The sequence below is a fragment of the Pteropus medius genome, unplaced genomic scaffold, assembly GCF_902729225.1.
Source record: "Pteropus medius unplaced genomic scaffold, Ma_sr-lr_union100, whole genome shotgun sequence".
Classification (NCBI taxonomy): Eukaryota; Metazoa; Chordata; class Mammalia; order Chiroptera; family Pteropodidae; genus Pteropus; species Pteropus medius.
In genome coordinates, this window is record NW_024347852.1 from 246,052 (window position 1) to 267,836 (window position 21,785).

The 21,785-nt window shown below is 54.0% G+C and overlaps 2 protein-coding genes and 1 long non-coding RNA gene across 6 annotated transcripts in view; 2 read left to right on the forward strand and 1 right to left on the reverse strand.

Moving 5' to 3' along the window:
- The first annotated feature begins 7,394 nt into the window (after positions 1-7,394).
- Positions 7,395-13,976, forward strand: NAPSA (napsin A aspartic peptidase). Its single transcript, XM_039878583.1, has 9 exons — positions 7,395-7,718; positions 10,371-10,500; positions 10,591-10,714; positions 10,868-10,986; positions 11,200-11,399; positions 12,350-12,472; positions 12,596-12,740; positions 13,410-13,508; positions 13,688-13,976. Exons 1-9 carry the CDS (start codon positions 7,645-7,647, stop codon positions 13,877-13,879), a joined length of 1,206 nt encoding a protein of 401 aa, XP_039734517.1. The 5' UTR covers positions 7,395-7,644; the 3' UTR covers positions 13,880-13,976.
- Positions 13,037-18,147, reverse strand: LOC120615513 (uncharacterized). 4 transcript variants are annotated; one of them, XR_005656293.1, is made up of 4 exons: positions 17,610-18,147; positions 16,935-17,019; positions 15,608-15,761; positions 13,037-15,200 (listed from the first exon to the last, which is right to left on the reverse strand). It is a non-coding gene; the product is annotated as an uncharacterized LOC120615513 (long non-coding RNA). The 4 variants fall into 4 exon arrangements; XR_005656292.1 differs by having other exon boundaries at positions 17,581-18,147; XR_005656291.1 differs by lacking the exon at positions 17,610-18,147 and adding an exon at positions 17,398-17,571.
- Positions 18,148-18,222: 75 nt separating this feature from the next.
- The window catches only part of KCNC3 (potassium voltage-gated channel subfamily C member 3), an 8,390-nt gene continuing 4,827 nt past the window's right edge, over positions 18,223-21,785 (forward strand). Inside the window, exon 1 of the mRNA XM_039878710.1 lies at positions 18,223-19,113. Within this exon, the coding sequence (XP_039734644.1) occupies positions 18,223-19,113 (891 nt within the window). The remainder of the gene's footprint in view (positions 19,114-21,785) is intronic.

Consider the following 21,785-nt stretch of genomic DNA (forward strand, 5'->3'; position numbering starts at 1 on the left):
AGGGCAGTGCCCGGCATATCTAAGCATCCAGCCAGTGGCAATTTTGTTATCTAAACCTAATTGCAGACCAACTGATCCAAAATATCCTGGTTTTTTTTGTAGCGGCTTTGTTGAGATACGATTCACATAACCATACAATTCACCCATTTAAAGTGTACAATTTGATGGTTTTCTGTATATTCATGGAGTTGTTGCAACCATCGCTACGATCAATTTATAACGCTTTTGTCACAACCCAAAAAGAAGGCCCATACCACTAACGGTCACTCCCGATGACCCCATCCCCCGAGCCTTAGGCAACCATTAATCTCTTTTCTATCTCTATGGATTTGCCTATTCTGGACATTGTGTGTAAATGGAATCTTAGAATATATGTCCTTCAGTGTCTGGCTTCTCCCAGTTAGCATAATGTTTTCAAGGTTCATCTGTGTTGTAGTATGTATTGGTACATTTTTCCGTTGTGGCTGAATACTATTCTGTTGTTTGGACAGACTACATTGATCTCTTCATTCATCAGTTGATGGACATTTGGGTCGTTTCTATTCCTGCCTGTAGTACTGCTGTGAACATTCAAATACAAGTTTTTGTGTAGATGTATGTTTCTGTTTCTTTTGGGTATATACCTAGTAGCGGAATTGCCGGGTCACTCTATGTTTAATTTTTTGAGGAGCTGGACCGCAGGCGCCATTTTATATTCCCACCAGCAATATGCGAGAATTTCCACTTCTCCACATCCTTACTAACACATGTTATTATCTGACGTTTTCATTATAGCTATTCTAGTGTGCGTGAAGTGATATTTATTGTAGTTTTAATTTTCACTTCCCTGACAGCCGATTCTATTGCTTTTTAATCACAAATAATTTGTAACGTGTAATTCTGCTTTTACTCTTCTGAAGTGAAATCCAGAGATGATATAGCTGAATTATGTTCCCCAAAACAAAATGGCATTTTACTTCACCAACTGCAATGGAAAAGATGAAAAATTAGAAGCTAATTTGTGACAGTCGTATGTACTTCAACATAGGTACACAAGAGACACAATATGGCAGCCAGATCTTACTTGAGAATTTAGAATTACTGTGAATTTGAAAGCTAAAGTGCAGTCTGACACAGGCGCGCTATATGACCAGCTCACATGCCTCGGGTGTATTTAAAAAGCAAAAAGGAGGACAAGGTGGCTAGAGCTGAGCGTGTGTGCGTGTGCGTGTGCGTGTGTGTGTGTGTGTGTGTGTGTACAAGATAAGATTATAGCTGGAGGTCTGTCCGATCATTAGGCCTTGTGGGTCAGACCCGTCCAACACTGGCTGAGCATTCACAAAAATATCTCTCCACCTGGGTGACACAAGTGGACTACATTTCCCAGCCTCCCTTGAAGCGAGGTGCGCCCACGTGACTGGATTCTGGCCAATAGAACGTGGGCAAAAAGAATAGGCCCCTGAGAGGGAAAGTAAGGGCCTCTCTTATGAGGCTGCCGGGCGATTAAATAAAAGCGTAGATTGAGAGATCCAGTAATCCTTTATCCAGTCGTGAGATTGTGCTGAGTGAGTCTGGAGACCCAGAAAGCAGTGAGGCCTGAGCCTTATCTCCCGGGCCTCCCGAGCTGGTGCTGGACGTCAACTTGGTCACGCACAACTATGGGACAAAAAAGGGATGATCCAGGTCCTATTTGCTGAGTGTATTCAGGAGACATTCCCCCAGCTTGCTTGGGCAGGGGACAGGCAGGCAAGAAGCATTTCTCTGGCTTCTCTTCTCCCGGAGTGGCATTCCAGGCAGTGGAGACTGAGGGGGCAAAAGCAGGGAGGTTTGAAAAAGCCTGAGATGTCCCAGGACCTCAGCTCAAGAAACTGGGGTGGTAAAGTTTAAAAATTAAATATTAACAGAAAAAAATTTCTACCTTGGGGAATGGCAGCAAATTAAGTTGAATTAAGAGACTAACTCTTCATCATTACGAGAAGCTCATCAAATATGATTGCCAATGTAAAACCGTTGTGTGTAGAATCAACCATTTTTATAGAGTGTATACTAATTTTTTAAGACTTTTGGAAAATTTACTTTGAGATTTATGTGGAAAAAGAAATGTAACTATATTATCAGAATTCATGTAAAATGGGTCGATTGGAAAATATTATTCCTGTACTGAGTTGGGAATAAAATAATCAGACATCTTTACATTTCTAGCTGTTAGGAATATGGTTCATAAAGCTTGAATAAGTCATAAATCAGGACTCTTAAAAGAAAAAAAAAAAAGCCGAGTTTGGCTTGGCTGGGAAACTAGGCCCGCAGCACCACCGTGTGGCCATTTAGGAATTTGCGGGCTGGGACTGTTTGACGCGGGATCCGAGGCGGGCAGATCATGAGGGGTCGAAGACTGAGTATTCCAACAGTTGAGACAGAGGAGGGGGAGTTGTGGTGAGAGTTCCCGTAGAGAAACGGACCCTCCGTCTGCTTTGTCAGGGAGAGCCCCCCGAGCGACGGGTGCTCAGGCTGGGTTGTTAACAGTATTTATCGAGCATGTGCTACATACCAGGCACTCTCCTGGGTGCTGGAGACACGGTGGCAGATGAAACAGACCAAGATCCCTGCCCTGGAGGAGATGGCACAGACAGAACAGCAAAGGCCCCGAGGCGGGAGTATGTCTGGGGTGTTTGGGGAACAGCAAGGAGGGCAATGGGCCCGTCGGGAGCGCTCACGGGGGAGGGGGAAGAGATGGTGTCAGAGAGGGAACGGGACCGAATCGCATAGGGCCTTTCGATTCTGTGATGCCATCAGCATCTCTCATCCCTTGGGCCTACCCTGCATCTCCTCCCGGGTCGTCCCTTCTTTAGGAGCAATAGACTCTACCTCCGACCACCGTCCGTCATCATCGCGTCCTTGAGCACGAAACGTCCACCCTCTTGGTCTTTCTCCCGCGACAGTACCCGCCTGGCGACCCCCCACCCCGGTTAAAACGCCGCCCTCTGCCTCCCCTGGGCCAGCTGCGCTCGCGAGTGCGCACGCGTGTGTCCGCCGTGTGTGTGTGTGTGTGTGTGTGTCCGCACGCCTTGAGTGCGCCCTCAGAACCAATGCGCACTTTTCTCCTCCGCTCGCTAAGAAATCATTTCCTCAGTTTCTCCCTCAATCTGCGGCACCCCTCCCACTCTTCGTTCTCACTTCTTTTGCTAAAAAACAAAAAAACCCAGAAGCAATGAGAAGGAAACTTCCCTATGAGAAGGAAACTTCCCTATGCTGATCCCGGGGACACTTCCCGCCCACCCGCAGAGGGGCGCACGCGCCCCGCAGCCCCTCCCATGGCCATGCCTGGACCATCTGGAAGAGGAACCGACTCCCTTCTCGTCTCCCTACTCGAAACTTTCCCTCTCGCGATACTTCCGCCTCCCTCCTGCCTCCTTATCTGCACGAGCCTCGAACCTTTGTTTTCAGGATTTCACTTCACTGAATGCCACACTTCCTCCTGGTGCTGCTTCCTGGAACTTGGGGGTCCACCTGAAGGACCTTCCTGCTACGGCATCCCCAAAGCAACCAAAACTCAAGAGCTGGGGCTCCCACCATTAAAAGCAGATCCTCCCGCCTTAGCGAAGCCTTCGGACGATGGCGATCTCCACTGGCACCCGTCTGCAACCCCATAGGCCGCGAGCTCACGGCCAAGCTGCTTTCTATACCCAGAGAGATCGCAAAAGACAACAAGTGATTATTTCTGTCCTAAGCCGCTCAGTTTTGGGGATCATTTGTTACGCAGCATTAGCTGACTAATACACCCGCCCGAGTCTGCTTTCCTCCAGGTCTTTCCAATCCTTGTAGATGGGAATAGCATTTACATCGTTGTAATAATGTAAACACTGAACTGTTTTTCCGGCAACCATCTTTATATTGAAAAAAAAAAAATTTTTTTGGTAGTAAAACTTACTACCAAAGTAAAATGTAAAACCTTAAATCTGCAGCTTGATGGGGTTTTTGCCGATGTACACACCCAGGTAACCAACCCCTCAGACTGAGGTAGAGAACCTCTCCAGCACCCCTGACACTCCCTCATGCCCCCTCCTTGTCAACGCCCCTCCCGAGGACCGCCGCCGTTCCGACTTCTCCAACGAGAGACGCGTTTTGCTTGTTCTTGGATTTGATATGAATGGGACCATACGGCATTTTAGTCCGTTTGGGCCGCTATTCCAAAATACCATAGGTGGGGGGGCGGCTTGTAAAAAAATCGAAGTTCACGGTTCTAGAAGCTGAAAAGTCCAAGCTCAAGGCACTGATTGAAGCCCGCTTCTTGGTTAATAGCCGGACGCCTTCACACTGCGCCCCCACACGGAAGAAGGGATGAAGGAGCTCCCTAGAACGGTAGACAGCTCCCAAGGGCCCAGCTCCAGCTGCCGTCACCCTAGGGACTGGGCTTCAGCATGTGGACTCGGAGGAGGACACAGCGTTCAGTCCACAGCGAGCAGTGTGGGCTCTTTCGAGTCCGTGTTCTTTACCCATCGTTATGTCTGTGCGAGTCACCCAGGTCGTGTGAATGATCCGTTCATTTCTCCTTATTCCTGAGCAGGAACCCATTGAACGACGATGTCTCACCCTGCCAGACACACAGGTCGTTCCCACTTTGGAGTTGTCACGGATAATGCTGCTAGAAATGCCTTCCGATTATCTTTTGGTGACAAGAGTACTCATTTCTCTTGAGTGTACCCACGAGCAAAAACGCTAGGTCACAGGGTATGCTATGTTCAGCTTCAGCACATACTGCTAGCCATTTTCCCAAAACGATTATGCCATTTTATAGTCTCACCTGCAATGTATCAGAGTTCCAGGTGCTCCACATCCTCACCAACGCTTGTCACTGTTAGTTTTTTTTCCTTTTTTAATATTAGCCAGTCTGGTGAGAGCGTAGTGGTATTGCACTGGGATTTTAATATGCATTTCCCTGATGAAAAGTGATGATAAATGCTGAGTAGTGATCTAATTAAAATTATTAAAGAGAGTTAAATCCTTATTTTCCACAGTGGGAGGGCAGAGGACCATGTCTAAAACTGATAAATCAAGAAGTAGCAATACGAATGTTTTCCTCAGAGACTCAGAGTTAATGCTGAAGTTATCAGCTGAAAGAAACGAAAGTGGTCGCCTCTTGGGAGGGAAAAAATGGGAAGAGGGGTGTCGTAGGACTTCTTTTAAACAAGTCTTGTAGTACTATCTGAGTTTTAAAAGAGTCTCGAAGTGTGTTCGTCTGTGTGTGTGTGTGTGTGGTTACGCGTGTTTGTATGTGTGCATGCAAAAGATAAAAGAAATTCCTGAAGGAAGAAATAAAAATGACCAAAAAAGAGAGAGAAAGAGAGAGAGAAAGAAAAATGTTCAATGGTATTAATCATCAGGGAAACGAATATTTCAACAACGACGAAAAAGCATTTGTCTTTTTTACCCATCAGATGACATGGAGCATCGGTGAGGCTGTGGGACATCGGGGCTTCGACGGCCCTACCGTTGGAAGAGGACATCACTTAGTTCCTCTCTGGGGAAGAACTAAGTCACGTGTGTCAAGATCCATGACTTAATTCGGTCATTTCTGGAGCCATTTTAGTTCTAGACATTGACACGTAGATATTATGGAGCAAAGACACAGAAAAATACATGTCCAGACGTTACCTCAACATTGTTTATAATATTGAAAAGAGGGAATAATTCACATAGGGCATAAGATATACAGTGTTACATTTATACTCCGGATACTATGTAGCTGTTTAAAGAGTAAGGTGTATTGAAGTGTAAGGGATGAAGGATGCTGAGGTCTGCAATTTAATCGGAAATCAAGAAAATGAGATGCATGGAGGAATGGACAGAGAAGGATTCAAGCTTGGCACTACTGACATTTGGGATTGGGTAATTCTATGTTGTCGGCGGCTGTCCTATGCATTGTAGAATGTTTAACAACTTCCTTAGCCACTGTCCACCAGATGCCAGTAGCACTCAGCCCAGTTGCGACAGACAAAAGTGTCTCCAGACAATGCCAAGCGTCCCCTGGAAAGAAAAGAGCTCCCCAGTTTGCGAACCACTGGGATAAAGAGATGGAGAGATGGGTAGAAATGTGATGGTGCAGATACAGCGAAATGTTCATGAGAAAATTTAGGTTGTGGGCATGAGTGTTCGTGGTAAAATTCTTTCAATATTGCAGTGTGTTTGAAATTTTTCATGACTCGATGTTTAAGAAAAAAGGAATTAGGTAAATCCACGTGCTCTGATTTTTTAAAGACAGGCAAAAACCTAATATGGAGTGATAACAATTGGACACCAAAAGGGAATTCACGTGATCCATTTTAGGTGACATTCAAGAACAGCAAAACTAACGTGTGGTCATAGAAATCGGGGTGTTCGTTACCTGTGGGGGACATTGACAGTAGCAGAGAGCCCTATGGGGAGCTGGATATTCTCTCTCACGTGTGTAAAAATCCATCAAGCGATGACGTAAGTGCTCGCGGGTTAGGAGGTGACAAATATGATGTCTGCAACTTATCCGAAATACAGACAGTAAAAGCAGATGGGTTGCTGGATGGACAGAGAGACAGACAGAGGGATGGCTGTGTAACGGGAAAACCCAGAAAAATGTGTTAATTGCAGAACTTAGGTGGTGGGTCATCAGGTTCACTACATAATTCTTTCAACTTTGCTATATGCTTGAAAAATCTTCATCATAATATGTCAGGGAAAATAAATAAAGCCACAGTACTGTGCGCTTGATCTGTGCATTTGACTATATGGAAGTCACGTCCAATTTTTTTTTGTTTTTGTAAGTCCAAGGTATATGGTTAAGTGAAGGAGAAAAAAAGTTGCTGATCAATGAGTAAAGTCAGTTTTTATTTACTTAAAAAATGTGTCTGCTGATATTGATATGTAAATCTAAGCTGGAAAACCAAAAAGACTGAATAGAGTTTCTCAGAAACGCTTGTTGCCCCATAATCAGTGAGTCTGTTGAGAAATGAAAAATGTGGTTTCTCGGCCTCTCCCCCAGGCCTTCGAAATCAGAGTCTCTGAGGGTGGTGCCGGAAAGCTACCGTATAACTAGGTTTTCTGATGCTCGTTAATATTTGAGAAGCTTCACCCAGGAAGAGGGCGGGCAGGTCCAGAGACAGACACTGCCAATTCTTTTCCAGTGGTGGTGGGACTGTGGGCTTCTTTTTATTTGTGTTTGAGTATCTTCCAAACAAAACAATAGGAGTCAGGGGGTCCTGACACGTTCAGAGTCCCACTTACCGTGGGACAGAGGGCGTTTGTCCGACCCTCTCTCCCTCTCCTCAGCCCCGCCCCTCCCTTCTCTTGCCCAAGAAAACCCTTGTGGTTAATGAGTCTCAAAAAAGTGAAGTGAAAGTCCTAAGTAAAAGCCATAGTAGTTAAAGGATGCGGGCAGGGGGCACAGGAGACCCCACCGCCACCACCACCGAAGTTGGGAGCGAGATGTGACAGTGAGGGACCCTTTGCAACCCTCTAAAAACACTCCACGCAACCCTCCAAAAACACCACCCACTTTCGCCGGTGTCACCCACCGAGAGACTTCAGGTCCTGGGTCATCTCCAAACCCGGAGGTGGGCGGTGAACAGGGGCGGAGTCTCGAGAGGAAGAAAACTGAGCTTCTGGACACCTGGGTCCACAGCTGGGTCCCCAGAGATGTTTGTGCCACCGCTGCTGCTGCCGCTGCTGCCGCTGCTGACCGTGGAACCCGGTGGGACCACGCTGATACGGTACTGGGGACCCCCCACCACCTCCAAACCTGGGACGGACTCTCTCCTTCTTTGGGTGACTCCCAAACCTGGTACCCCAGAGCCCATGACTGCTATCTCTTGGGTCCGGGATCGTCAAACTGGCTTCTCACCCCTCCGGGATCCACCCTGACATCTCCTAAGACCACCACCCTTGTAGTCCAAGATCCTCCAGCCCCAAGACCCTTGACCAGGACCCCTCTCCGTTCTCTGGGTACATGTCTTTGGGAGGACTCTGCAGATCTCTCCGTGATCTCTGATGAGCTAGTACTGGGGTCTCTAGACATGTGACCTCCCCCTCCACACACACACCAGATAATGGAGACACAGGTCTGTGACATTTAAACCGAGAATCCCCTAGAGTCACGACTTCCAAACTGTTTGGGTCTCAAGAAGTCCAGTTTTGGGGACCTCCTCCGACCTGGCCTGCGTCTCCCCCCAATCTCTCCCTCCCTCTCCTCTCCACACCCCCTGAAACTCCGATCGAGAAAAGCGACACTCTTCCAGAAACCCTTTTCCCCACTTCGCATTCCAGAGGCTCTCAAAGACCAGGTTGTGGGGAGGGGCCGGGGACATGAGCAGGGAGCAGGGCTCCAAGGAGCGGCTACAGGCAGGGACAGGCTGCACGTGACGTTTGCTAGCCGGCTTTTTTCTTTTTCTTTCTTTTATTTATTTATTTTATTTTTTTATGGCGATAACCTACTTTTGAACCTAATAGATCATGGCCAAGTCGATACAAAAAGGGACTCTCCGAGGACTTTCAACATCCCAGTGACTTGGGGAACTGGTTAGAAATGCAAATTATCAGAATCTGTCACAGATCTACTCCATCAGAAACGAAGCGTTATGAATTTTAACTAGCTCTCCAGGTCGGGGGTTGGCAAACACTCCGCTCAAGGGCCAAATCTAGCCTGCCACCTGTTTTTGCGAATACGGTTGAATGAAACGCAGCCATGTTTATTCACTAACATGTGGCCTATGGCTGCTTTCGCTCTTCGCCAGAATTGAGTTGCAACAGAGACGGACAGCCTGAAAAGCCATTTTAAAAAAGTCTATCATCACCCCTCCTCTAGGTGATTCTGTCCCAAGCCATAAGTTTGAGAACTACTCACATAAAGAGTTCCTTTCTCCCTTTCGGTGGCCAAATGGATGCCATTTTATATGTATTCTGCAGCAGAGTAGAGAGCCGTGCCCCGTGCTGGATGGGGAGCGGCCTTCGGTTTTCAAAATTAGACGCATTCTCATAAATACACCTTTGCATGTTTGTGCCATGATCTCCTATAGCCGAAATTCTGAGAACTGAAACTGTGTACAGTTTTAAGGCCCGTGATACATATCACCAAACCATCTTCTGGCAAGTTTGTATCAATCTACTCCCCCTAGCCAACGGTCGGTATCCATAGTTCTTTGCCAATCTGCAGGGCGAAAAGGGGTTTCTCACTCCTGTCATTTTATTTTGTGGGTGACTTCTGGGGTGATGATCTATCCATGTGTTTTGAAGCTGTTTATACCTCTTTTGCAAATTACCTGCTTATGTCTTTTGCCCATTTTCCTACTGAATGTCAAGAACTGTGAAGTTAGCTTGCCACAATTTCATGGCTATTAGAAGACCCGAGAGTCCTAGGTCAGAGACAACAGACAGTTTGTTACTCCCAGCAATAGAAGTAGCCAGAAAATCAGTATTTGTGACAGTTTTCTGAGCCCCAGTTTCTACAGGATGAAACGAGGAGGGCCAGGTGATAGCTACACATGCAGTGAGGTGCATTACAGGAAAGAAACCTGAGCTTAAGAAACTTGAATCTTTTATAATGGATCATAAACCCATCTACTCTTTGGCCCCGGGGTTGGGGGGCAGTATCTCTCTTTCATTAAACAAAACCCTTGACAAGACAGTCTGGACAAAGGCAGTCAGTGCCTCTGCAGAACTGCAAGAGACTAGTGGGGAACTGTCTCCCAGTGCTGGATTTCTCTTATTCTTATTTATTTGTAGAAGCTCTTTGCATATTAGTAACTCTTTGAGATACAACTTGTAATTATTTCCCCCAGGTTTTTGTTTTGTCTTTTAACTTTATTTACCATGTTCTGTACTGGGGGCGGGGAGTTCGGAAGTTTAAAATTTTAGAGTCACACTCATGCCGCCCCCCACCCCCCACAATGATTTCTGATCTTGGTGTCATGCTTTGAAAAGGCTGCCTCTTTCGAGAGTTAGTTAAATATTTTACTTCCTTCCAGGGCTCTTATAATTTCACATGTCACATTGTCATTCATATATCTGGAATGTATTTTAGTGTAGAGTGAAATGCGGGTAGTGGAAATAGTCTCCAACATCATGAATTGAAGTTTTTGCAAAGGCCAGTTTTATGTCAGGGCCTTTGGAAAACTCTGCACGTGTGTTATTCGGAATATGTTTTATCGAAAGGTTTGGGGGCAGGTCTGTTTGGGATGGTTTGCTCTCGTGGAGGTTTTAGGGGAAATGTGTCATCATGGTTCGGTAGGTGTTTTGCAGGGTTTCTGGTAATGACTTTTGTAGGGCCGCGGAGGTGTCTGCTTTGTCATTACATTCCATTTGGTGAAGTCTGTGATGGAGGGTCCCCGGGAAGGGCGACTTAGCTGTCGGTGTCCTCCTCCCCACAGGATTCCTCTCCGCCGGGTCTACACGGGACGTAGGACGCTGAACCCGCTAAGGAGATGGGGGAACCCGGAAGAGCCCCTCAGGATGGGGGACCCAAAGTTCATCTCTGTGCCTCTCTCCAACTTCATGAATGTGAGTCATGGCCCCCCTCCCCACACCCCCAGGTCCCCCACCCCTCAAGCTGAGTCCTTCATTTAATCTCTCCTATTTTATTGCCATCAGGCCCAGTATTATGGGGAAATCGGGCTGGGAACGCCCCCCCAAAACTTTTCTGTCGTCTTTGACACTGGCTCCTCCAACCTCTGGGTCCCGTCCAAGAGATGCTACTTCTTCAGCGTGCCCTGCTGTGAGCGCTCATGGGGAGACGGAGCTGAGCCGGGGATGGAGGGAGGCTGGGTCTTGGCTTGCCCAGGGATGCTGAGGAGCACTTCGCTCAGACTTGGCCTCGCGGGGGGAGGCTCCGCGTCCCCGGTAACCGCCCCCTGACCTTCCAACCTAGGGTTCCACCACCGCTTCGACTCCAAAGCCTCTAGTTCCTTCAAGCCCAATGGGACCAAGTTCGCCATTCAGTACGGAACCGGGCGGCTAAGCGGCGTCCTGAGCGAGGACAAGCTGACTGTGTGTGACCTTTGACCCTGGGAGGGGCCGGAGGGGGCGGGGCCTCCAGGGCAACAGAGATGGGGCTTAAGTGGGGAGGCGGGGCTTCCCAGGTAGGTGGAGCTGGTTCCAGATGTCGTGGCACCGGGTCTGACGCCTTGGCTGGGGAGCTCTCAGGAACACGTAGGGACTGTCCTCCCAGAAGTAATTTGCCCCGTTTGAATCTTTCTCCAGATTGGGGGAATCACGGGTGCATCAGTGATTTTCGGGGAGGCTCTGTGGGAACCCAGCCTGAACTTCATTTTCGCTCGCTTCGATGGGATACTGGGCCTTGGTTTTCCCGCTCTGGCCGTGGAAGGAGTTCGGCCCCCACTGGATATGCTGGTGGCTCAGGGTCTCCTGGATAAGCCTGTCTTCTCCTTCTACCTCACCAGGTAATGCGGGAGGGCCTACTTCCTGCGTCACTGAGCTACTGTCCAGTTAGGAAGTCACCCACCCAACACAGGAGGTTCACCTACCCAACACGACAAAACACCTAAACCCCATTCCGAAGTCCCGCTCGCTAAGCAACACCTCGAGAATACGCCAAAGAAACTCATCGTTAGTTAAAATGCTCTATGTTTCCAACCCAAGCAGGAAATTCCGTGCCCTAGCCAATGAAACACTCAGTTAAAAAACCCCTCTTTACCATAAAAAAAGCCCGAATTCCATTTTAGAATGTACAGCAGAAGTCAGGAGTTACCCATATTTTCATCCACGCAGTTCCTCTTACTTTTTAGGAAGCGCGGCCTAATGCTGGGAAAGTCTCACCCGGTTGCAGGAAGCGCCCACCTTCCCTCCCAGACGCCCATCCCCCGCCCCAGGCAGAAATTCCTATGCCCAGTTATTCTGATGTCCAACCTGCTCAGGAAGTCCCGCCCACCTCGTGGTGGATCCTGGGCTCCCCCACCCCAAGAGTCTGCACCCCTCTTCCAATCCTACTCACCCAACTCAGATATCTGTCTGCCTCTGGATTTCGAGACATGTAATTAGAAGTCTCCCCATCCACCCATCAGGAAGTCCCCACACTTCTACATGATCACACTTTCCAGAGTCAGTTCAGAACCCACAATGCTCTACTTCAGTCTCCCCCCAAAGTTCTCTTCTTTCCACAGCCAAATCAGGAAGTACCCCCACCCCAAAGCCCTAAAATCCTAACTGCCACCAAGAAAAGCCCATTTCCCTTTGCTTCTTGCCTCGCTTCCAGTCCCAACACCCAGGCCCTACCTACACCTCGGTACCCCATTTAGAACCTGGAAACCACCCCACCGGCACAAGTCCCATACTGGGCCACTCCTGGGGCTGGCAGGGGAAACTCCGGCGACAGATGGCGCTGTCTCTGCAGGGACCCTGAAGAGGCTGATGGAGGAGAGCTGGTTCTTGGTGGCTCGGACCCAACACACTACATCCCACCACTCACCTACGTGCCGGTCACGGTCCCCGCCTATTGGCAGATCCACATGGAGCGGTGAGGGGCCGGGTCCCCTAGGCCTGGGGGGCACGGGCTGAGACCGAGCTCCATCGTATTTTGGGGAAGGGAACCGGGGACCCGGACTCTTGGCTCTGATGACTGCCCCCTTCTGCCGCACAGTGTACAGGTGGGCACAGGGCTGACTCTTTGTGCCCACGGCTGTGCTGCCATTGTGGACACAGGCACCTCTCTCATCACGGGACCCTCCGAGGAGATCCGGGCCCTGCATAGAGCCATTGGGGGCATCTCCCTGCTGGTGGGAGAGGTGAGGACCCGGTGTCTGGTGGGGCTCATATTGTACTGTTAGGTACTCGGGAGTGGGGCATTGGGGCGAACTGGAGAGCACAAGCCCCTTTGTTCTGAAAAGGGCGGCTCCCGGCTGCCAGGTACTGCCGTGTGGGGAAAGCCGGGTTTTCTGGTTTGTTGGAGAAACGTGAACACGTTATTTCAAAGCTCCTGGTTTGTAAATACTAATAGTACTTACTTACTCCAAGGTAGCTCCCACACATCCCTACCAGGTAAACATTATCATCACCTACATTTTCAGCTTGGAAAATGAGGCACAGGGAGGTCAAGCAACTTTATAAGGTTGCACAGCAGCGGACTCCACCGGATGCCTGTACCACCGTGGTGTACGGTTGGTACTGATTTTTAAAACATTTCAGACACAGCGTAAGGCAAATGAAAATACACCTGTGGGTCCCAAAGCGGGACGTCAGTTTTTGATGTACAATTGGATAGAAAAAGACGGTTTGATCCAACGGGGATCCAGGGTACGTAGCGACAGTTATATAAGGTGAAAGTAGGGAAGGGAAAGCTAGAGAAAGTGGCGGGGGCCTGACCACTCAGCTGTCCCGGACGGCGGGGAACGCGGGGCCCCGCGGGCAGGTGGCGCAGAGCACCCGCGCCTCCACCTGGTCCTCTTCGCCCTCAGTACCTGATCCAGTGCTCGCTGATCACGGCGCTGCCCCCCGTCTCCTTCAACCTTGGTGGAGTCTGGTTTAACCTCACGGCCCAAGACTACGTCATCCAGGTAGGCAGACGCCGCAATGACGTCAGAGTGACGCGGCCGGTTGGGTTGGAGAGGGTGGGGCCGGGGGGTGAGACCTCCCAAGGACGGAGAAGGGGCCGCAGAAACATCCCTTGTGCCCCGAGATAGTGGGCGGGCTCGGCGGGCGTCACAGCCCAGTGGCCCGTTTTGTCGCCTTGCAGATTGCTCGGGGTGGTGTCCGCGTCTGTTTGTCCGGCTTCCGGTCCCTGGACATGCCTCCGTCCTTAGGGCCCCTTTGGATCCTCGGCGACGTCTTCTTGCGCAGCTACGTGCCCGTCTTCGACCGCGGGAACATGACAGGAGGCGCCCGCGTGGGGCTGGCGCGCGCTCGCTCTCGGGGAGCCCGGCGCTGACGGGGGTGGCCCACGCAGGCGCATGCGCGCCGGTCGGCGGCCAGACCCGCCGCTTAGGGAAAATTCGCTGTTTCCATTAAAACTACCTTGGCCGCTTCTTCTTCTTCTTTTTTTTTTTTTTAATTTAAGCGCCTAATTTGTGCAGAGAAAAACTAGCATCCGGCTCTCTGGACTTGAAGAAAGGAATGGGGAAGGCATCGCTCCTTTCCTCCAGGGCTCACGCTGGGCGAGGGGTCTTGTACTACGAATCCCATGAAGCCCCTCGCCTACTCTGCCTCTCCTCGGAGGCGCGCGACACCGCGGAGCATCACGGGCGTTGTGGTTCAGGCGATGTTCTCTGCTCGCCGGGGGCGGGCGCAGCCACAACATGCGTGGGAGGCGACAGGTCGCGACGGCAGCGACAGGTGGCAGTGTGTGTGTATTGGGGGGTGGCTGAAATCGTAAAGGATTTTCCATCCCTTGTTCTAAGGAGAGGGGGTGTCGTTCCCGCAGACTTCATCTCCTGTCCCTCTCGTGTCTTGAAATTCCGGGACCCCTGGGTCCGCCATGAAGGCGGGGCCTGAAGCCCCCGGTTTGGGGGGAGCTGTGCTGCCCCTCCTCCGCTGATGATGTCACTCCCCCCTCCGCAGCCTTTTGCTGTCCAGAGCTGCCGGGGCCGGGTCACCCCTCCCCCCATCGCCAGCCCCGGAGTCCCCCATCCCCGCCCCGCCTCGACTTGGGGTGAGTACAGGGGAGGGGGAGAAAGCTCAGGGTCCGGGGGCGGTAAGACAGCCCAAATCTCAGTTTTGGAGGCGGGGGACTCGGCAGACAGGGACTCAAAGATTCCAGCGGAGAGAGTCCCCCTCAATAACGATCTTTGGGAGCCAAGGTATTTGGAGGGTATCGGGGAGGGCCAAAGATCGTAGGCAGAGTTCCCACATTTTCAGCGTTAGTGTCCGGGAGACCCTCTTTCCTGGATTTGGAACTGACAGGAATGGAGCAGAGGAACGAGATCTTAGAAGGGAAGGGGAAGACCCCGATCCCAGGGCCTTGGGGAATGGGGGAGGGAGAGTTAGGAGGGGGAGCCGAGGATGACAGAGGTGGGAGTTTGGAGCTTTCAAGAATTGGGGAAGGAGGAAGGGTGTGGGAAGGATCTGAAGACGCAGACAGACATTGGCCTCTCTCGTCCTGGTGTCCGTCGCCAAAATCGAGTCTACTTCCCCTGGGCTGTTTGCAGGGTTGGGTGTTCCGTAACCCCAGCCCCCATTACGCCTCCAGAAGCATCGCCCACTCTCGGCTCTGCATGGGTGGAGAATCCAGGCTAACAAATCCGCCACATACCCTGGGAAGGCCAGGGCAGAGCCGTGAGGGAGTGACGGCATCCAATTTCCTAGCGCCTGATGGAGTCTGGACTATCATCCTGTTACTCCTTGCCGGAGGCCTCCTCCCGCCGCCCACGGTCTCTAATCTCGTATCTCATCCCTTATTCTCCCCTATGCAACCCCCCTCCCCTAGCCCGCACCTTCTCCCACACCTTCTGACCTCTGCGAAAATGCTGATTTTGTAACCCGATCCCGTGCTTGGCTGCTGCCAAAAGCAGAAAAGAAAGGGGGTGGGTGCGTAAGAGAGGATGGCTGACTTCGGTCCTCACCCTAACCTCCTCCCTGCCCCTAGTCCTACCTAACTCCTGCTCCAGCCTCTACCCGGACTTGCCCAGAAGCCTCCCTCAACCCAAGCCCAGTCCCTCACCTCAGGATTCACTGCTTCTGCCCGAGGATACACCAGAATTCCGGGCAGAGAAGAGTAGGAAGCCCGAATGTCTTTTCTCTGCCCTCCTTGGTCCCATCCGGGGCTTGAAGGCTGCCTGAGAGTACTGGATCAGAGGCAGTGGGAAGTCCAGGGTCTGGGGGGTGAGGGAAAACGACCTCCTTGGTCCGCAGGACAGGCCCTACTCCTGCAACTCTGCAGTGACGCAGCCTGGAGTCCTGGCCAGGATAGGGGATTCAGTGAGTGACGGGAGGGGGAGAACCTGAAAGGGACATGAAAAGCGATCCGAGACAGGGACAGGCTGAAGGACAGCAGGACAGTGAGTGTCCCAAGAATACGACAAGACAAAGGGACAGAACTCAAGAGATAAAAAAAAGACAGGAGAATGAAGACCATGGGGAGGAATATAGAAAGACAAAACAGTGAGAACCTTGGGAGAATGGGAAAAGACAGAAGCGAAGCGTCAGAGAATCTAAATGTGAGGGGGCAGAGACCCAGAGAGAGGGCGAACAAGGACTGGGGGGGCACTGTAGGACAGAGATACAGACGAGGATCAGAGATCTGGAGGGCACAGAGACCCACACCCAGGGAGAGGGGGACAGGCCCAGAGAGGCAAATCAAAAAGGTACAGAGCCCAAGAGAAAGAGACCGGGGTGGGGCACTGAGACATGGTCGGGAGAAATGATACTGAGGCTTAGAAGAGGGGCAAAGACTCAGAAAGAGGGAGACAGATTCAGAGAATAACGGCACAGCGACCCAGAGGGAGGGCGGAGACTTAAAAAACGGGGCCAGCCAGAGTCTCAGAGGGGTGAGGGTCGAGCCGGGAGGACAGAGATACTCAGAGAAAAGGGAGGGGAAAAAAAAGACACCAAGAGACACAGAAACGGGAACGGGGGCGGGTGGGGAGGCGATACGAACCAGCCGCCGCACCTGCAGAGGGAGGCGGCGGGCCAGGGACGGAGCCGCGCGACGAAGCCCGCAGCCCCTGACCCGCCCCCTCCGCTCCCACAGGCACCGCCTCCTCCCGCCGCAGCCTCGGCCCCAGCCGCAGCCGCTGGCTCCGCCCCAGCCCCTGCGCCTGCGCCCTGCCGCCCGGCGCCTAGGCCAGCCTAGGGGGCGGGGCGGGCCCACTCCGGGGCGGTCCTCCTCGGCCTGGCCCCGCCCAATTCTTCAGCACTCGGCTCCTGCCAGGACTCTGCCATCTAAACCCGCCCTGTTTCCCATTGACTCCACTTATTGCCTCAGCTTAGACAGCGTTTCCCGGCGCTCCGGTTTACCCCCTCTGGGCTCCCTCTTCACCAGTCCTCACCCGTTCCTTTGTTCTCCTGTCTGCAGTCCGCCGTTATCTAGACCTCGTCCCTTTTCCTTCACCAGTTAGAAGTTCTCGCCCCGTCCTGTAAGTCCCCACTGACCCTTAGGACTCTCTCCCAGGTTCTCTGGTCCCCAAGACTCCCCATTACAGGTCCCGTTCCCCCCTTTTCCTTTAGCTCCAGCCTGAGAAGACAAATGATGTTTTGCAGATTCTCACCTTTTCCTTAGCACTTCATCTCCATGGCTGCCTCTCTTACCCCTGCCCCGCCCCCGCCTAGCCTGGTTGCTTCCACGCTCCTCAGAGCCCTGCTCCTCCCTCAGTCTTGCTTTCCCACAGCCCATTCAAGACATTTTCTACCATTCGTAGACCCCGGCCACCTCCCTCAGTCCCGCCCCATCCATCCTGACACTCATTCTCCCGGTCCAGCCCGGCCCCGGCTCTTCTTTACCTCGCCCCCTACCGTAGTCCTAGCCAGATGCTTTCAGGTTCCCAGGCTTCGCTCATCTCCGTCCCTTGTCACAGGGTCTCAGTCCCTATAAACCTTGCCCTGTCCCCTTTCATTCCGGCTTAGTGCCATTTCAAGTGAAATTACTCTCCACCCTCCATTTCCAGTTCCCGCCCTCGTTCAGTTCCTCCCACTGACTCTCTTAGCCCAATCAAGACTGTTTCTACTTTTTTCGACTCCGCCTCTTAAGATCTGCCGTGCTGGGTCCAAGCAATGTCAGGAGCCCGAGCCGGCCGTCTCCATCTATCCTTCCCCGCCAGGTTCTGCCAGCCCACCCCTTAGGTCCCGGCCCGCGATCCTTTTCTGTCCAATCAGGACTGTCTCCCCGTCGTGGCCCTGCTCCCCTCGCCCTGCCTCTCAAGGGCCAGGCCTGTTTAAATACCTGGGACTTGTTCCCTTTCTCTGCCCGGCCCCCTCTTTTTTTTTTTTCAGTTTAAACAGGTCTCTTTCTCATCTAGCCCCGCCTCCTTTCTCTTAGTGCAGCCAACAAACGTTAGCGGCGCGTCCCGCCTCCTTCAACACCTCGCTCCGCCCCCTTCCCTTGGGAAGATCCAATCGGTGTGTTTCACCTGCTCCCCCGCCCGGTCCAGCAAGGTAGCGTTCGAGTCCCAGCCCCACTCTCTGCTTCAGCTCCGCCCCACCTCTCCCAGACCAATCACTTCGGTTCCTCTCCACGTCGGCCACGCCCCCTTATTTATAGTTTCTTTCCACCCAATCGGGTCAGATCTCTTCCCCGAGGGGCCCCTCCTCGGGCCCGCCCCCGCCCGCCGCCCCCGTCCAATGCTGAGCTCAGTCTGCGTCTCGTCCTTCCGCGGGCGCCAGGGGGCCAGCAAGCAGCAGCCGGCGCCGCCGCCGCAGCCGCCCGAGTCCCCTCCGCCGCTGCCCCCGCCGCCGCCACCGCCGCCGCTGCAGCAGCAGCAGCAGCAGCCTGCGCAGCCCGGCCCCGCCGCGTCCCCGGCGGTCCCCCAGGCATCCCGCGGGCCCGGGGACCGGCGCGCCGAGCCATGCCCCGGGCTGCCGGCGGCGGCCATGGGGCGGCACGGCGGCGGCGGTGGCGACAGCGGCAAGATCGTGATCAACGTGGGCGGCGTGCGCCATGAGACGTACCGCTCGACGCTGCGCACCCTGCCGGGGACGCGGCTGGCCGGCCTGACGGAGCCCGAGGCGGCGGCGCGCTTCGACTACGACCCGGGCGCGGACGAGTTCTTCTTTGACCGGCACCCGGGCGTCTTCGCCTACGTGCTCAACTACTACCGCACGGGGAAGCTGCACTGCCCGGCCGACGTGTGCGGGCCGCTCTTCGAGGAGGAGCTCGGCTTCTGGGGCATCGACGAGACCGACGTGGAGGCCTGCTGCTGGATGACCTACCGGCAGCACCGCGATGCCGAGGAGGCGCTCGACTCCTTCGAGGCGCCGGACCCCGCAGGCGCCGCCAACGCAGCCAACGCCGCGGGCGCCCACGACCTGGGCCTGGACGACGAGGCGGGCGCGGGCGGCGGCGGCCTGGACGGCGCGGGCGGCGAGCTCAAGCGCCTCTGCTTCCAAGACGCGGGCGGCGGCGCCGGGGGGCCGCCAGGGGGCGCGGGCGGCGCGGGCGGCACGTGGTGGCGCCGCTGGCAGCCCCGAGTGTGGGCGCTCTTCGAGGACCCCTACTCGTCGCGGGCCGCCAGGGTGAGCGTGCTGTCGGAGCCCCCATCCCTCTCCCCTCCCCACGCGCTCCCGGACCCTCAGGAGGTTCCCATCTCAACTCTCGGGGTCCCCTGGCCCATCCCAGCCCCTCCTGGTCTCCTCTGCCTCTCTCAGTCTCTTAGAAGCCTCTAACTCCAATCCTGGGTGTCCTGTACTCCTCTGAACGTATGCCCTTCTCCCGGCCATTCCCAGATCCTCAGAAGACGTTCCTCCAACCTTCAGAGTAGCCCAGATCCCTACAAACCCCACCCCGCTTCTCTAGGCCATCCCGACCCTTAAAAACTTCCTCCTGGTCTCCTGTGAACGACCTCACCTGCGCCTTTCCTGGACCCCTCAGAGGTCCCCAGAAGACCTTTCCCCGACCCTCAGAGTCATCTGACCCCCTTCGCACCTCTCTTGGCCGACCTTCGGACCTCCCGAAGGCCCCTCTCCAGCTCTTGGTCCCTCCAGCTCTCTCAACACCTCCCTGATTCTCCTTTTGCCTCTCTCCCTGTCCCTCTCCGCCCCCCAGTTTGAGTCTCCTGGCTATTTTTGAATCCCCTGCCCTCACAGCCTCAGAAGACTCCTCCACCCCGATCTCAGAGCCTCCCGGACCGACCGCTCTGAACCTCCAGTTCCCCTCCCCCTCACTGCAACAATGAGTCTCCGGACATCTTTCCTCCTGGGACCCTCTGGACCCCTCTGTGTTCACATCCCTTCTGCATTCTCCACGCCAACTCCCGTCCCAAGACTCTCCCCATAAAGCTGCAGACTTCCCCAAAGCCTTTCACACTCCTCCCCAGCATCTCCAGAAGAGTCCTGAGCCCCTAATATGCCTGTCCTCTCCAGAACCTCCCATATAGTCTTCAGAACTGCTTCCTCCTCACCCATAGATTCTCCTGGCTTTGGTCTTCTGTCCTTCACCTGTGAGGCCACTCTGTTCCCCCACCACAGCCCTCCCCCAGCCTCCCAGCCCCTTTCCTAGTCAATCAATGACTTTCCCTCCTCTTCCCTCCAACCTCGGGACCTCCCCCAAGTTATCGGCCCCAAAACTTCCTTCTCAAAACAGCCGTTCGTTCTTTCTAACCTACCTTGGTATCTTTCCATCTTGCCCCAGCCCCTGCCTGCTCCCCCCCTTTCCCAAGCCCCGCTCTACACACAGCCCCAAGTCCAGGACTGGGCTCCTCAGCTTCCTTCCCCCACGAAGTGAACCAAAGAGCTCACACCCCGGCCTTATCTCCCTCGAAATTCTGGATTTTCCCCAAAGCTCTCTTCCTCTCCCCCTAAAAAAAACTTTCCTCAAACATTTGTAACTTCCCAGGCTAAGTAGCTACCGTTCCCCCTGGTTCTCCCTTGAACCTCTTCCTCCTCCTAACTGCCTCCCCCTGTTGGAAGAGAATAGGGCAGTGTAAAATGGGGGGGGGAATTAGAAAGAGAGGTAAAGGATAGCGACTCCGGGGCCCACTCCTAGCCTCCTGGGGACCGAAGCACCCTGAGGAGCCGGTCCGGACCCCTCCCCCCACCGTGCCGCGTCCTGAGCTGGGAAGGACGCCGCAGTGCCGCATTCAGGCCGGGGGAGGGAGTGAGGGGGAGGGGGGCCCGGAGGCACCGCATAAAGTTTGGTCCCCTGGAAGCGCTGAGTTGGCGAGATTTGGGATTGGGGGGGGGAGGTGAGGGACGATGCAGAAGGGACGTGGTCCTAGATACCCTGTCAGGCCTCCGAGTGGTCCTCTCCCCTCATGGCCTGGGGCGCCCCTCCTTGTGACCCCATTGAAGGGTGCTGAGGTTGAGGCTAGAGGCCCGGGACAACTATGGGGGAGGGTGGTCATTCATTTACTCCACAAATGTTTTTGGAGTGTCCGCGGCATGCCAAGCACTTTCCAGCCTTCAAGTGAGCTAGCTTGATAGATGGGGAGCTGAGGCCAATGCAAAGTGGAGGGTCCGGCTCTACCTGCCTCCCCTCTCCCTTCCACTTTCCTTCTTACGGGGACTTCATGCCCTCCTACCCCTTCTGCTTTTGAACCATGTCGGGGCAAGGGGTTAAATCAGCCCCGACGCCGTTCAGCCTCCACAGCTGCGCACTGCGGCGGTGCCCACCTCCGTTTCTGTGCCCTGGGCGGGTAGGAGTTAAACTCCCGGCCCGCGGCCTCCGGCTGTGAAGCGGCGGCACTGCGGCTGCGCGCTGCGCGCTCAGTTCCGGCCCCAAAGGGGTTAAGGCAGCTCCCGGCCGCTGCGGCTGCGCACTGCGGCGGGGGAGCTGTCCGCGGTGCTGGCCGCCGCGCGCCCCGCCCCCCGGCCCGGCCGGCCCGCCCCCACTGCGGTGCCGCAGCCTTCGCCGCGCGCCCGGTTCGGAGCGGGCGGGGGAGCAACCAGACATGCGCTGTGCGGAGGCCTCTGGCCTCTTAAACCACTGCGGAGAAACCGAGGGAGGGGGCGGGGCAGAGAGGACCTACACTGACCACCAGCCCACTCTGAGGTTTAGGGGTCCTTTCTGCCGCGGATTCTGGCCCGCCTCTCTACTCTGCACCTCAGATTAAACTTAAGCCCAGACCCCGCCCCCAACCCCTGTGAAGGAAGGGGCGTTCCGAGAGGAACTGTGCTGGCTGCCCCCCCCTCCCCCGGCACACCCCAAGCCCTAGGGCCCTCTCCACGATGACCCTTCCGCCTTCTCTACC

Coding starts and splice junctions, on each gene's coding strand:
- NAPSA (XM_039878583.1), top strand. CDS start 7,645: ATGTTTGTGCCACCGCTGCTGCTGCCGCTGCTGCCGCTGCTGACCGTG. Junction 10,501..10,590: donor CTCTCTCCAACTTCATGAAT/GTGAGTCATGGC, acceptor TATTGCCATCAG/GCCCAGTATTATGGGGAAAT. Junction 12,741..13,409: donor TCTCCCTGCTGGTGGGAGAG/GTGAGGACCCGG, acceptor CTTCGCCCTCAG/TACCTGATCCAGTGCTCGCT.